The sequence below is a fragment of the Chaetomium strumarium genome, assembly GCF_033439665.1.
Source record: "Chaetomium strumarium strain CBS 333.67 chromosome Unknown B0T15scaffold_1, whole genome shotgun sequence".
NCBI lineage: Eukaryota > Fungi > Ascomycota > Sordariomycetes > Sordariales > Chaetomiaceae > Chaetomium > Chaetomium strumarium.
In genome coordinates, this window is record NW_026944429.1 from 5,442,505 (window position 1) to 5,455,716 (window position 13,212).

The following is a 13,212-nucleotide window of genomic DNA, read 5'->3' on the forward strand; positions in this document are numbered from 1 at the left end:
TCGTCAACTCCTGCGTGATCTCGGGATTGTGATATTGTCTGCTGGTTGTAGGCATCGCCTGGCTGGTTTGTCGATCCTCCCTTCTTGTTTCGTTGACAGTATAGTACAACTCCATGGAATCCCAGCGTCTTCCCACCAAGAGCGCTCAGTTCATCAAGGGACCTAAGCTTGCTCGTACGGCCTGGGCGGCTAAGCAACTCCAAGTCATCTACCGTGGCCATTATCTCCCGCCTCAAGTTTGTCAACCGTGTTTTGCGAGATTAGGATGTCGATGCAGATGGCTCCGGAATCAATGGCGTTCTCGATGAGTTCCTTGAGCAGGAGCACCGGGCTGGTGATGACAAGGGATGACCCTAGCCGACGGACGCCGTCTACGCCTACCCTTCCTCCCCTGCCTCGCTTTCTTTCTTTTCTTGTTCAAAATTTTGTTGTTGGACAAGGACAAGAACAGTATCCGGACATCCTTGTCTCCTCGTCACTTCTTGGCCTTCCTTCCTGAGCAGTATATATCTATACATGATAATATCCGATTTTTCTCTCTCTTTTTTTCTTCTTTTTCCTTTTCTTTTCTGGTTTTTCTCTTTTGTCTTTTTAACTCCCTCGCTCGAGACCTTTCCACCCTCGGGAAGTGACAGAATAAACACGTCTCCGCCTCTCCTTGTTTTTTGGAGTGTCAGTTCTGTACAGTGACTATACGAACCCCATCCCTCCCGCCGTCGTGGTAAGCCCGCCAGACGCAGTTGGAATCGCGCGTCTTGGTGGGTCCTCGAAATGAGTCGGGTTGAATTTCGGAATGATGCCGCTGCCGTACTGGTAGTGCTGAACCTGATTTGCGAGGAGGAGCTGTGCCAATAAGACCAACGTCTTCTCCGACATGGAAACAGTCATCCCCGCTACTCCGAAGGGCTGTGATAGCTTGCGGCTCCGCGAAATTGGGTTACTCTTCTGGCTCTTTCGTGTGCGGCTTGGGCTTCGGCTTCGGACCTGTTGACCTCTGTGTGGGCAGGGCCATCCAGGAGCCTGACTCGCTAGGCTGTACATTGTCTGGGTCGTACATCCACTCTTTGCTCTGTCGAAGACAGGATATCCTACATGACCTTGACATCCTCGAGTGTCCTCTGCAAATCGGCCATCGCTGCCGCTTTGGACTCAAGTTCTTCTCTGAGTTTGCTTGTTTCAGCTTAGACGAGAGAGAAGGTCAGGACCAATGGGTGATGGAGAGATTGGTCTTTCGGGTGTGGCAGTAGAGTTGAAGATAACGTATCTTATCAGCGAGCCGATCATATCAGCGAGCCGATCACTTTTTGCCGCAACGCGTCATTTTCACACCCAACATCAATTTTCTCTACAATCTAACATGCCTTCTCCTTCAAAAGAAGCCAGGGTAATCCTGGCACTTGAAGCTTGTCAAAACAACAAAAAACTAAGCCTCCGAGCCGCAGCTAAGCTCTACGACGTACCCTATACAACCCTCCATAACCGATCTACTGGCCGGCTTACACGACGCGATCTTCCAGCCAACTCGCGTAAGCTTACCAATCTAGAAGAGAAGGCGATAGTTCAGTATGTGATTGAGCTATCTGCACGCGCATTCCCACCTAGACTAAGTGGGGTGGAAGATATGGCCAACCATCTGCTACGCGAACGCAGCGCGCCCCCTGTTGGCAAGCTCTAGGCACATCGGTTTTTTAAACGCCAGCCAGAGCTCTATACGCGTTATGCCTGTCGATACAATTACCAGAGGGCTAAGTGCGAGGATCCAAGGATTATTGGGGAGTGGTTTGCGCTCGTACGAAACACTAAGGCCAAGTATAGTATCGTAGATGATAATATCTATAACTTTGACGAGACTGGGTTTATAATGGGTATGATCTGCCCGGGTATAGTAGTTACAACCTCGGATGGCCGTAGTAGGACAAAACTAGCCTAGCCTAATAACCGCGAATGGGCAACGGTAATCTAGAGAGTCAATACGCTTGGCTAGGCTATCCCGCCCTTTATCATCTTGGCCGCGCAATACTACCTCGCCAACTGGTATACCGAGTGCAACCTCCTAGCAAACTGGCGCATTATAACTACCGATAACGGCTGGACTACTAATATAGTAGGCCTAGATTGGATCAAGCACTTCGACTTCTATATAGCACCTTATATAAAGGGCAAAAAGCGGTTGTTGATCCTCGACGGCCACGAAAGCTACCACTCTACCAAATTCGAGCTCTACTGCCAGGAGAATAACATTATCACGCTCTACATGCCTCCGTATTCCTCCCACAAGCTCCAGCCACTCGATGTTGGCTGCTTTAGGCCGTTGAAACAGTTATACGGTCGCCAGATTGAGGACTTAATACGCGCGTATATCAACTACATCAGCAAGCTCGAGTTCCTCTGCGGCTTTCGCAAGGCCTTCTTTGCTTCTATAACGGAGAAGAACATACAGGGTAGCTTTGCAGGGGCTGGCCTAGTACCATACGATCCAGAGAGGGTCCTTTCTACGCTAGACGTAAAGCTTCGTACACCGACACCTCCAACCTCACGACCTAGCACTGCGCAACCCTAGGTCTTCCAGACACCATATAACCCCCGAGAAGCCGAATCGCAGTCAACACTTATCAAGACTCGCATTGCCAACCATTAAAACAGCTCTCTAACTTTAATATTAGGTGCTGTGGATCAACTTACTAAGGGTACAATGGCCATAATACACCAGGTGGCCCTCCTTCGGTCAGAGGTCTCTTCGCTCCGTAAGGCCAACGAGGCACTAAGCAAGCGCCGGAGAGCCAAAAGAACACGCGTGCAGCTTAGAGGATCGTTTGCAGTACAGGATGCAAAGGATCTACTAGACCAGAAGGCCGTAGTTGGGGAGGTGGTACAAGAAACGCAGCCGGACGGTGGTGGTACAAGGGGGGGTCGTACGAAGGTTCGGTGCTATAGTATGTGCGGCAAGCCTGGCCATAATGTACGTACGTGCCAGGAAGTTGCAGAAGGGTCTGATTCAGCTGTTTCTGATGTAATTATAGTTGGTTCCTAGTGTTAGTGTATTGTAATTGAGGATAGATGTTTTGGTGTGGTGGAAATTGATCGGCTCGCTGATATGATCGGCTCGCTGATAAGATACGTTAGGCGAATTTCCTCTTCTTCGACCTGGATGGCACGCCAGAATCATCGGAAATCACGAGATCCCCCAAGGCATCTGCGTATCTTGTTAGTCCGGGCTTATTATCAAGCGAAGTTTGAATCAAGGGGAAACATACCATCGGCGTCTTCAAGCCTTTTGACTTCCCCGTCCTATGTATCCTCATCCTCTTCATCCTGACGAGGAGACTGACTTGACGGTGAGCTCATAGCCCCCGTTTTCCGGTTTCTTCCATCCGATAATGGTCCGGCTTGTCAAAACATGCCGTTATAGCAGCCCGTCTTGGCCCGCTCCAAGCTCTCCTTCAAGCGACTGGTATGCTCCCACTCGCGCTTCGCCACCCCGGCCCGCTCAATCACCTTCGCGTGGATGCCGCATATGGCGGCACAGTGCCTGCCGGACGAGCCCTCGGCGACGCCGTCCTCGAGGGGCTCACAGGGTACTCAGACATCACCATCTTACAGGTTACAGGTCCTCAAACATTCCCCTCTTACAACCACCATAATCACACAACCACCATAATCACACAACCACCATAATCACACAACCACCATAATCACACAACCACCATAATCACACAACCACCATAATCACACAACCACCATAATCACACAACCACCATCCTCGTACAAACACCATAGTCGAACAACCAATAATCGTACAACAACCATACAATCGCATCCACAGAACACTCGTACGACGACAATACGCCAAGGCGTAAAGGCCTGCTGAACCGGTATTCAGACATTTAACCCATGCGGGGAGCCGCAAGATCGTGCTCAGGGTCTACAGCCAGGCCGCCTTGCCCGCATGGCAGACATCTGGCGCCAGCTCGTAGGGAACCCCTTGGCGGACCTAGGGGGACCCCACGAGGCCTGACAACTCTCCTTTTGCCCACGTCGGCGAACTTGAGCGTCTTAGGTTTCAGGGTGGTCTTGTGTCCGTAAAGAAGTTACGTTGTCTTGTCGATGTCGTGGTTGACGATTTCCAGGAAAGTCAAGTCGTCAGGGAGCGCCGAACATTTGACTCGACATTCTTGTACACTTCTTTGGACAATTGACTCCAATTGCCCCCTCGAATACTTATGGAGCGCCACGGTCCAGCTGCGAACAAACTCGTTCTGCGTCTGTGTGTGGATGAAAATGAAACATGGTTCAACATTCTCTAAAAGCAACCGATGTCCCGACGAACGTCGTCGATGCCTGCTCTCAAGCATGTGTTGCTAGCAATGGGTGGGCCGAGTTCATCCAGCGTTTGTTGCCGCCGCTTTGGCGGAGGGCGGCGACGGGGGGGAACAGGGTCGAAGGCGTCCTCTTCCAGTTCCTGGTCCGAGGCCACGAAGTCGTCTTTGTCGTAGCTGTGTCCCGTCACGTGCTGCCCAGAGTCGTGGCGATGGATTTGGATTTCTATCCCTTCGAGGACATGTTTCGACATGTTCGACAGCTGTTCTTCCTCTCTGGTTTTGTTGTTTCGATTTGGCTTTTTTGGTTTCGGAACATCCTAGGCTAGTACTAGGGACAATAGGAGAAAGTCAAGCGTTCTGTCCCTAAGGTTAAGGCCATGGGATAAAAGCCCCGGGAACGTAGCTCCTCCGGGAGTGTTATAGCCCGGGGCGTAATGCCCTCGCGGTTGCGAGAAAAGGGGTCCATTCGATGTCGAGAACCGCGTAGTCCCGCATGAACGCTGCGAGCACTGGATGGCGTAACCTGAGCTAGATGACCGTCAGCCTTCATAATGATGAACTTCCATGGCTCAAGATTAGCCGTGGTTACTTACGATTTCGTGTCCCTCGCGTAGCCTCTTCTCGACCCGCACCAACGAATCCCTTTCCAACCCGGCGCCTTAACCAGGCCACCGTCACAGTGCGCCGCCCCTTTTTTTGTTGTTTTCCTTCTTCCATCCGAACACTACCCAACACCATGTCGTACTGAACCCAGAACAGCCACGGATCCACCGGACATAGAAGGAAGATGAGACCGAGGGCTCCGGACTTCTTCCGCAGGGTGAAGTGGGGAAGTTCCCTTTTGCATGTGGAGGAAGGCCCATCCTCGCGCATCGGAACCTTCCGACCTGGAATCTTCGTGAAGTGGTCAGGGGATAGTCGTACCCCGGGACCATACTGGTAGCCCCTTTCTAGTCCGGCAGCCTGGAAAGACAACGCCGTTCTCCTCTCCGGGACGCGACCGTGGAGGTTCCCCCGTCCAGAAGGTCTCATACAGAGCTGAGAGGATTCTGTAGACGGGGGGAGTTCCGACTGGATGGCTCTGATAGCAGCTGGCTGCCGTCGAGTCTAACTCGATCATGGTGTTCTTGCCGCCTGTTGTTCTTATTGAAGGATATCTGAGCCTGCACCAAGCCGTCTGAGCGGGCCCATGGTCGTTGGCCCAGGCGTTCCCGCAAAGCCAACTCCGTCGTAGACGTATTCATGGGGAGAGGATGTGGGCAGTGTAGTTCCTGATCCCAGTATCCCATACCGGGAGTCCAGTAAACAGATTTCTGTACGGATACCCATACAGCGACTCTCATTGACGGATAATGCGCGGCGTCGACTGTGACTGTTGCCAATGTCGAGGTCGTTGCTCGGGTCGATGGAGCTTGGCCGTCATCAGTGCCCTGAACTGGTCGTTCCGTTTTGCCAAACGTGCCGAGGATGAAGTGTTTCGGCCGGAAGTGTCGCTGGAGTTGTCTCCCTCTGGAGTAAGCACCTGAGGACGCGCGGAGACACTGTGACCAAGTGCGACAAACAATAGCCGGATCTGGACAAGCACCCATTGCGCGAATAGTTCAGGGAGGCGGCCAACAAGAGTGGTGCTTATTCACGGACCAAGGCCGGATGCGCACAATGGAGCCTCGGGGTGGCCGACAGGCGCTCAGTAAGTGGCTGAAGCGAAGGTGACGACAGGTCTCTTGTGTCGACCACTGGTCCCGTGTTGGGAATCGGAGTCCTTCACTGCTCTCTGCCAGATATGGGATACTTGGAGCTTGAAGACTCGGAGGATCGTGGAATCACCTTCTCCAACTGGCTGGCGAAGACTATTGAGGTAGCCTTTTCGGTGCCCGATAATGACCTTGGATCAGCTCATTGATTGACACTTGCAGTTCCATTGGCACACGATCTTGATGGCGGGTGCGTGCGACGACCTGTGTTGTGTGTGCCTGGAGGGGATAGTGGGTCGGAGTGTCTCAGTAGACGAGAAGGGGGATGCTTGCTGCCAGCCTGTCACAGCACCCCATCAACGCCATCCTTCATCCTGGAACCACTCGCTCCCGGGCTAGAATGACTTGGCCAGGACATCGAAATGGGTCGTCTTCCGATGAACGAGAAATTTGGTCTTGGGTTTCCGAGCACGCAGGCTGCCGGTATTGGTGGACTTCTCGTCGGGCAAACCCCAACATCGGTGGCATTGACCCCAGCCTCCTCGTAGACGGGCAGCAGCAGCAGAAAGACAACAAAAAGCGGCAGAAGGCCAGCAAACTTGACTACAAGCGCGTTGACCAAGTCTGGGACGACACGATCCACAACTACAAACTCCAAGACACGGCCGAGGGGATAGTAGACGCCCAATACGATGAGTTCATTTTCCACGTTCGTCGTACCTTCGATTGGGAGGGCAAGTACAAAGCCACCATTGTCGATATCAAGAGCAAGCTGCTTCGCGAGTGCCTCCAGGATGTCATGGGGGCCATCAAGGGCGTGAGCTTGGTCGACGATACGCCAAAGCTTGACCCCAACGTGCTCTTCTTGTAAGTCGTTGGCCCTTCTCCAACTACTTCACCAGTTCCGTCCTTCTTCTCACCCTCAGTGCCCTCCGTGCTCTGGCTGGCCTCGCCGGAGTCGGCACGGACCTTGTGCATCTTGTCGAACAGGTTCAGGCTGGCCACCTGGAGCTCATCCGTCTTCTCCTTGATCTCGGCCGCGGTCGCAGTGATCTCACCGGACTGGGCCTTGGCAACCAACTCCCGCAAAGACGTGATCTTCTCGCGGATCTGGTCGGCCTCGCTCTTGTCAAGCTTGTCGGCATACTCGTTGAGGGCCTTCTCGGTGTCGTTCACAACGCTGTCGGCGCGGTTGGCAGTCTCGATGACAGCCTTGCGCTCCTTGTCCTGCTCGGCATACTTCTCAGAGTCCTCAACTATGCGTTGAATCTCGGACTCTGAGAGGCCAGGCCTAATTCTCCACTTGCGGTAGTTCCCATGACTCGAGCGCCTCCCTCTGCCCAAAATAAGCCGTAGCCCTGTATCACCCACCAGGCGTACAGATGCGGCTGCCAATACCAGTATCTTCTTTCTTACGGCTTACGCCTTCTTGCGGAACATCATAGTATTCCCACAGCGTCGTTTTGATGCCGCATCGTTTTGGTACAGCTCATAACATTCCCCCTTTTGAGGAACACAACAGTATCCCACAGCATCTTTTTTCATGCGCCCAATACTGCTTCTCACCGAGAAGTTTCCCTTTTTTTTCTTTTCTTTTTTGATGGTTTTCTTTTTCTTCTCTCTTTCTCTTTCTTTTGTTTTTGGTTTGTTTTTTTATTTTTTTATTTTTTTTGTTTGTTTGTTTGTTTGTTTTTTTGTTTGTTTGGACGCTTCCTTGATGGCAACCCGCAGTCTGAAGGGACGACTCGAGAACACCACCATAACGCAGCACACCAGCAAGACGTTACATCATTGAGATGCAAGTCCAGTGCTGAAAAGCTGTACAGCTGCTTCCTTTAACACTTCCGCCCGGCGCGGGGGCGTTTGACAAAGCAAGACATGCTGGCGTCAGGTGTTACAAACACACAAGACATGTGGGGATTCGGACACCACAGCCATACGATGAGGGAGCCAGCCCCTTCGCAGTCTGGACAAGGATGAGCGGATCATCGTGTCGAGCACACGAAGCACGGCTTGTGGTAGCGCCCCGTCAGACGCCCGTCGGCGCTCGAGATGGACTTGCCCTTGATAGGCAGGCCGCATGCTTTGTAGTTGCCGCGCGTGGTCGTCGCTGGTGTCGTTGTCGTTGGTGGTGATGGTGGGGGTATCGAGGGGGTTTCGCGTTGCTGGGGCCGGGGCTGGGACTGCGAGCGGGTGGGTTTGGGGCCTAGTTCTAGGCCTGGGCCCCGTGGCATAGGATGCTGGTGTTCTTATTGCTGTTGCGAGTGATGTTGTTCTTGTTACGTGTCCGCCATTCGCTCCGGTAAGCTAGCAGACCGTAGGGCTAGGGAAGGAAGCGCTACCGTGCTTGGCGGGAGAATGTCACTGGGTGTTTGGACGGACAGACTCTCCGGAGCGGAAGAGTTCACCGCGGGCGAGGGGAAGGGAGACCTTCCTCGGGCAGCGTAGCGTGGATTTTGGACGAGTGAATCAATGCGCGGATCATAGCCGCGATCTCCCGTACGAGGAGGTCGGGCGCTTAGCGGCGACGGTCGATCCTTCGCATAAGGATCCCTAGTTGGAAGCTTCAGGGGGCTAACGCTGGGGAGGGGGGGGGGGTCGGTTTGGTGTCATTCATCGATGCTTGAATATCTGGCATCAGGTTGTCAAACCTAGATGTGTCTGACGGTTTCCTTGTGCCGTTCAATGTGTTGGCGGCCGAGGATACTTGCGTTGACGGATGCGTATGCTGAGCTGAGTTCTTCCAGACAAGGTCGACTTCTGCTCCGGAGTAAACGCGTGTGGGGGCGGCGGGTGTATTGGTCGACTTTCTTCTCGAATACAGTACGTAGTAAGTCTGACCGGCGGCGTGGTCTTGGTTGCTTCCTCGGGTCGGGAAGAAGGCGCACGCGCTGCTCAGAGAGTAATACAAAGGAGAGTCTTCTTATCGTCATCGACGAAGCTCAAGTTGAGAGGTAGAGGGTATTCTGCCACCCCTGTGTGCTCTCCTGGGGGGCCGGGGGGGGGGGGGGGGGAAGCTCTAAAGCTACGTTAGTGAGTGCCTGGGAAGACTGCCTAGGCGAAAGGTTAACTCACTTACTGGAATTAGCCCATGGCTTTCGGCTTCGCACTTTCGCCCGTGACGTTGGGCAGAACCTCGATATTCCGAAACCCGCCGGAGGCATCAGCCTCAACGTGGTCGCGAAGGCGGATAACGGATTTATGAGCTCAGCCTTCCTGAAGTTTGAGCCAAGGGGTTGGAGTGCCAAACCGAGCACTCGGTCTGCCCCGTCACTTGGAGAAGGGACCCCGTCTTCTCGCCTGTCTGTTGGGAGGCATTTCTGTCTTTCCATTCCAACTTGCCTGTTATGTTGGAAAGAGTCAGCTTTTCGATCTCATCCCGTCCTTTGGTCTTCAGATTAGCTCTTACCTTTCTTTCTTGGATGGCTTTCTCCAAGGCTTCCCAGTATTCTGACAATCCCGCCGTGTCGGCTTCACGAGATTCAGACACGACTGCTCTGACACTCCGCGGCCAGCGCAATCTTTTCCCGAGCTTTTGCTTGAGAGTTTGTTCGCAGAGAAGCTCCTGATCATCAAAACCTTACTCTCCCTGATCACCTTTCAGATTCTGAATCGCCGTGACAACCTTGTCCGCGAAAACAGCCTGCCTTTTCTGGCGGGCAAGTATATCCGAGACGCAGCGGTCAGGGCAGAGTCTCGAGGCTGCTCTGCTAGTCCATGTGGCCAGCCCCCGTACACACAGAGAGCTTTTCTGTTCTAAGTATCTATCAGTTTCCGCCCAAGTTCTGCGTTTAATGGACGCGTTTGGATGAGGCAATGATGGAGGTGGCAATCATAGATGGCCCAACGCTGAATAAGGCGCTGATGAACGAATCGAGGATAGAAGAACCAGTGACTATCCTGATTGACAGGGCGCTAATGGCGGAGAAGCGATGATCGAGGAAGCAATGGAAGAAGTGGTGTTTAGGTGAAGCAGAGATACTATGGGCCGTTGATGGGCGAAACAGGAAACTTCCGAAGCGGAGATGGAGAAAGCAGGGACGGAAATAGGAGTATCGAAGAAGTAAAAAGGAAAAAAAATCGGTGGTGGAGGCAGCGGCAATGGGAAAAAGAGGAAATGACAGGTGAAGCAGTGAACATACCTCTTTGCCTGGCCGACACAACGACTTCTTCAGGAATACCACGCTTCCTGGGCTCGAAGCAGGATTCTTGACCTTTCTCTCCTGGGTTGAAAGGTTGTGACGAAGAATGGGAATGGGAATAAAGAAGCGGTCTGTGGAAGAATGGCGAAAGTCTGAGAGAAATGGCGGAAGCCTCTGACAGTCACAGGTCGGTGAGGAGTCAACTCCGGCGCTCCAAAGAAACGGTGGGAATTGTGGAGGGCTAATTAGGTCGTAGGGTTGGACCATGTGAACCCTACGAGTGGCCGCAACTTTGAGACAATTAACTATGGCACTCCAGAGAAACGGTGGGGACTTGTCGAGGGCTAATTAGGTCGTCTACGAGTGGCCGCAGCTCAGAGAGCAAACCGGAAAGGGAAAGAGGCGGCGAATGACAAGGACGGAGCGGAGAATGAACCACCAAGAACGGTGGAACTCCCCTGCGGCAGCCCTCGTAACAGTCCGGGCAGGACCCTTGCTGGGTGCTGCAGTGAGTGCGGGAGTTAAGAGAAGGCGTGACCCCATGATTCGTCCCCTCCGGAGGCTGTTAATATCCCCAGTCACGTTGCCATCTCTTCGAAAGAGCTATGTAAGGTATAGAAGGCAGACCGGTAGGAGCTGTCTAGTATGTCATGTTGCGTACGTGCCCTTCTCTCCCGTACTGAACCAGTTTCATCTTGCTCAAGAACGTTACGAGCGTGTAATCATGGCAGAGCCGCTGCCTGGAGCTCGGCCATCCGGCATCACACACTACGACAGGAGATGTACAATCAATGTTAGATCATGCTTGCCCGACTCACTGGACGTTCCGGACAATCCATATGCTTCATTGTTGCGTCAGCACAGATAGAGCTAAGCATCTCCCTAAGCAATTGCACGCTGTTCTCTAGTAAGAATGGAGAACCCCCTAGATTGGATGAAGGGCGTATAGAGAAACATGGTGGCCGAGATGTACAGTGGGATTGCTATGCCATGCTCTTGACATACTAGTACCTTACCTAAGGTACCTACCTAGGTAGGTAGGTTACCTTAGTCCATAGCCATCTCGTATTATGCAATATGTACCAAGACCACCTGGATCAAGGTTTGAATTACGTAGGCACCTAGTCTTGGTAGTATTGTATACAGTTTCTATCATATTCCCCCTTAGCCCCAGTGCCAAAGGCACCCTTGTTTGCCGTTTAGTTCAGGCTTCAAGGGTGGGAGAAAGGAAACAACGATGGATGTGCAGAATCAAATGATGTCCTTCAGTCCTGCTCGGCCGGTACTTACCTACTCATCTTAACCTTTAAGGTACTGAAACATATGGGTTTTGGGTCATAAAGAAGTTTCCTCCACACTGGGTGTACTTTACTCACGAAGCTCGCCTCTTCGTTTGCTGTAAGCACTCCTGCATAAGGTAGTGAAGGCAAGGTAGTCCTGAGACGCAGACCAGATTACTGCCAACCTTGAGCTTGACATTGACCGGGAATTGCCATGGCAAGTACTTAGGAAGTCGTGCCGCTGGTTACCTACCTCAAAGTAACGGCACCATGGACACTGATGACGGGACTGTGTGGTTGAGCTGTCATAGTTCATTGCAATAATAGCTCGAAAATCACAAAAGGCTAGCAAAAAAAGAAGCCCTCTCTGATCTGGGTAGTGCAGTTCTCCCTTGTCTTCTGAGTTTCTTCCCAATGGGCTGCAGCCGGGCCGCTGGACTCCAAATACAGAGGACCGAAAGGAAGACACGCCAGGAACGAATCCACAGCAATGTTTCTTATGAAAGAGCGGCGGAGTGTTGGCATCAAAGACCTCGAATATGCCTTTGTGTCTGCCTTATCATGTCGAGGTCTCGAGGAGGATCATGTATCCGAATCGAAATAGGAAGGGTTTCACATTCAAGCTGGAGCGCACCAGGTAATGAAATGTGATCAGAACCCAAGGAGACCAAGGAAGCGGAATTACCTTGATTCCGCTACTCTCAGCAGAGATAGACAGACTGGGAAGGTGCGAGAACTCTACTACCTACCTTACGTATGGTATCCATAACTTAACATATACGTTAAGCCATATGATATATCGTGATTCGTAAGGTACTAGGTAAAGGCTGGCAGTTGCCTGGTTTGTTAAGCGAAGTTATTTTTATGCAAATACCAAGTCGTTCCACAGCTTTCCTCCCAGATTGCCGATGCTTAAGGTACTATAGTAGTAGTCCTCCTCAGAAATTGAAAGTGATGAAACCTGCGGAGGAGGAAAGGCCGACATAAGCACCGCACAATAGCCCTAACCCTTACTATTTCCGATACCCCCAAGTCATAAGCCATAACCTGAACTTTAACCACGAACCGGTAACCTACTACCTGTAGCGACCAAGACTTGAAAGACTAGAAAGTGAAGCAGAACAGGAGAAGCTATGCGATCAGCTGTGGAGGCTGATGACGATGCGGCGCCATGGCATCGAAGCCGAACTGGCGATGCCAAGGAGAAGGGCGCACAGACCGCTGGTCGTCTGATGTTCCATGCGTTCCTCACCGGCCGTGTCGTGGGTCTTGATCGACAGGGCCAATCGCATGCCCGGATATATCCGCGCGGACCAGGATTCCCGCTCGCTCCCTGCTCGCTTAACCGTGCAGCGGTAGAATGCAGTTCATCTGGCGAGAAAGGGGGTGCGCGTCCACTTAAGCGCTTGAAAGAGGTACCTTAAGTATCTCATTCGTTGGCGTCATCGGACGTAAATTTGTTAAGGAAAAGCCGGCAGGTCAGGTTTCTATCTCTTCCTCCATAGCCCAGTACGGCTGGCTGATACACGGGCACATATCCCGCAACCGAATCGTTTACACTGAGTCTATTACGGAGGTTACCGGCAAAAGTTTTCCAAGTGGGCCAGGTACTGGCAAAGGTGGCCCACCACCCCCTCGATGTACCTTCGCCATGACAGCGCGTCGCATGCGCAACAGTCAATTCAGAAAGGAATATACATTCCGTTGGCATCAATAACTGCCTGTTGCCGTATGGGCATTGTATCTATATACTCCCTTAGAAATTCCTTAGGGACTA

The 13,212-nt window shown here is 52.3% G+C and overlaps 3 protein-coding genes across 3 annotated transcripts; 1 reads left to right on the top strand and 2 right to left on the bottom strand.

The window, feature by feature from the left end:
- Positions 1-3,390: 3,390 nt before the first annotated feature.
- B0T15DRAFT_489656 (uncharacterized protein) lies at positions 3,391-4,570 on the bottom strand (the record flags this gene model as incomplete). Its single annotated transcript, XM_062866614.1, has 2 exons — positions 3,391-3,558; positions 4,328-4,570. The coding sequence occupies 2 exons, from the start codon at positions 4,568-4,570 to the stop codon at positions 3,391-3,393; spliced, it is 411 nt and encodes a 136-aa protein (XP_062726804.1).
- A 1,865-nt stretch (positions 4,571-6,435) lies between these two features.
- On the top strand, positions 6,436-6,884 carry B0T15DRAFT_489657 (uncharacterized protein; the record flags this gene model as incomplete). Its single annotated transcript, XM_062866615.1, has 2 exons — positions 6,436-6,496; positions 6,562-6,884. 2 exons carry the CDS (start codon positions 6,436-6,438, stop codon positions 6,882-6,884), a joined length of 384 nt encoding a protein of 127 aa, XP_062726805.1.
- Positions 6,885-6,935: 51 nt separating this feature from the next.
- Positions 6,936-7,453, bottom strand: B0T15DRAFT_489658 (uncharacterized protein; the record flags this gene model as incomplete). Its single annotated transcript, XM_062866616.1, has 3 exons — positions 6,936-6,956; positions 6,983-7,349; positions 7,437-7,453. 3 exons carry the CDS (start codon positions 7,451-7,453, stop codon positions 6,936-6,938), a joined length of 405 nt encoding a protein of 134 aa, XP_062726806.1.
- Positions 7,454-13,212: the final 5,759 nt, after the last annotated feature.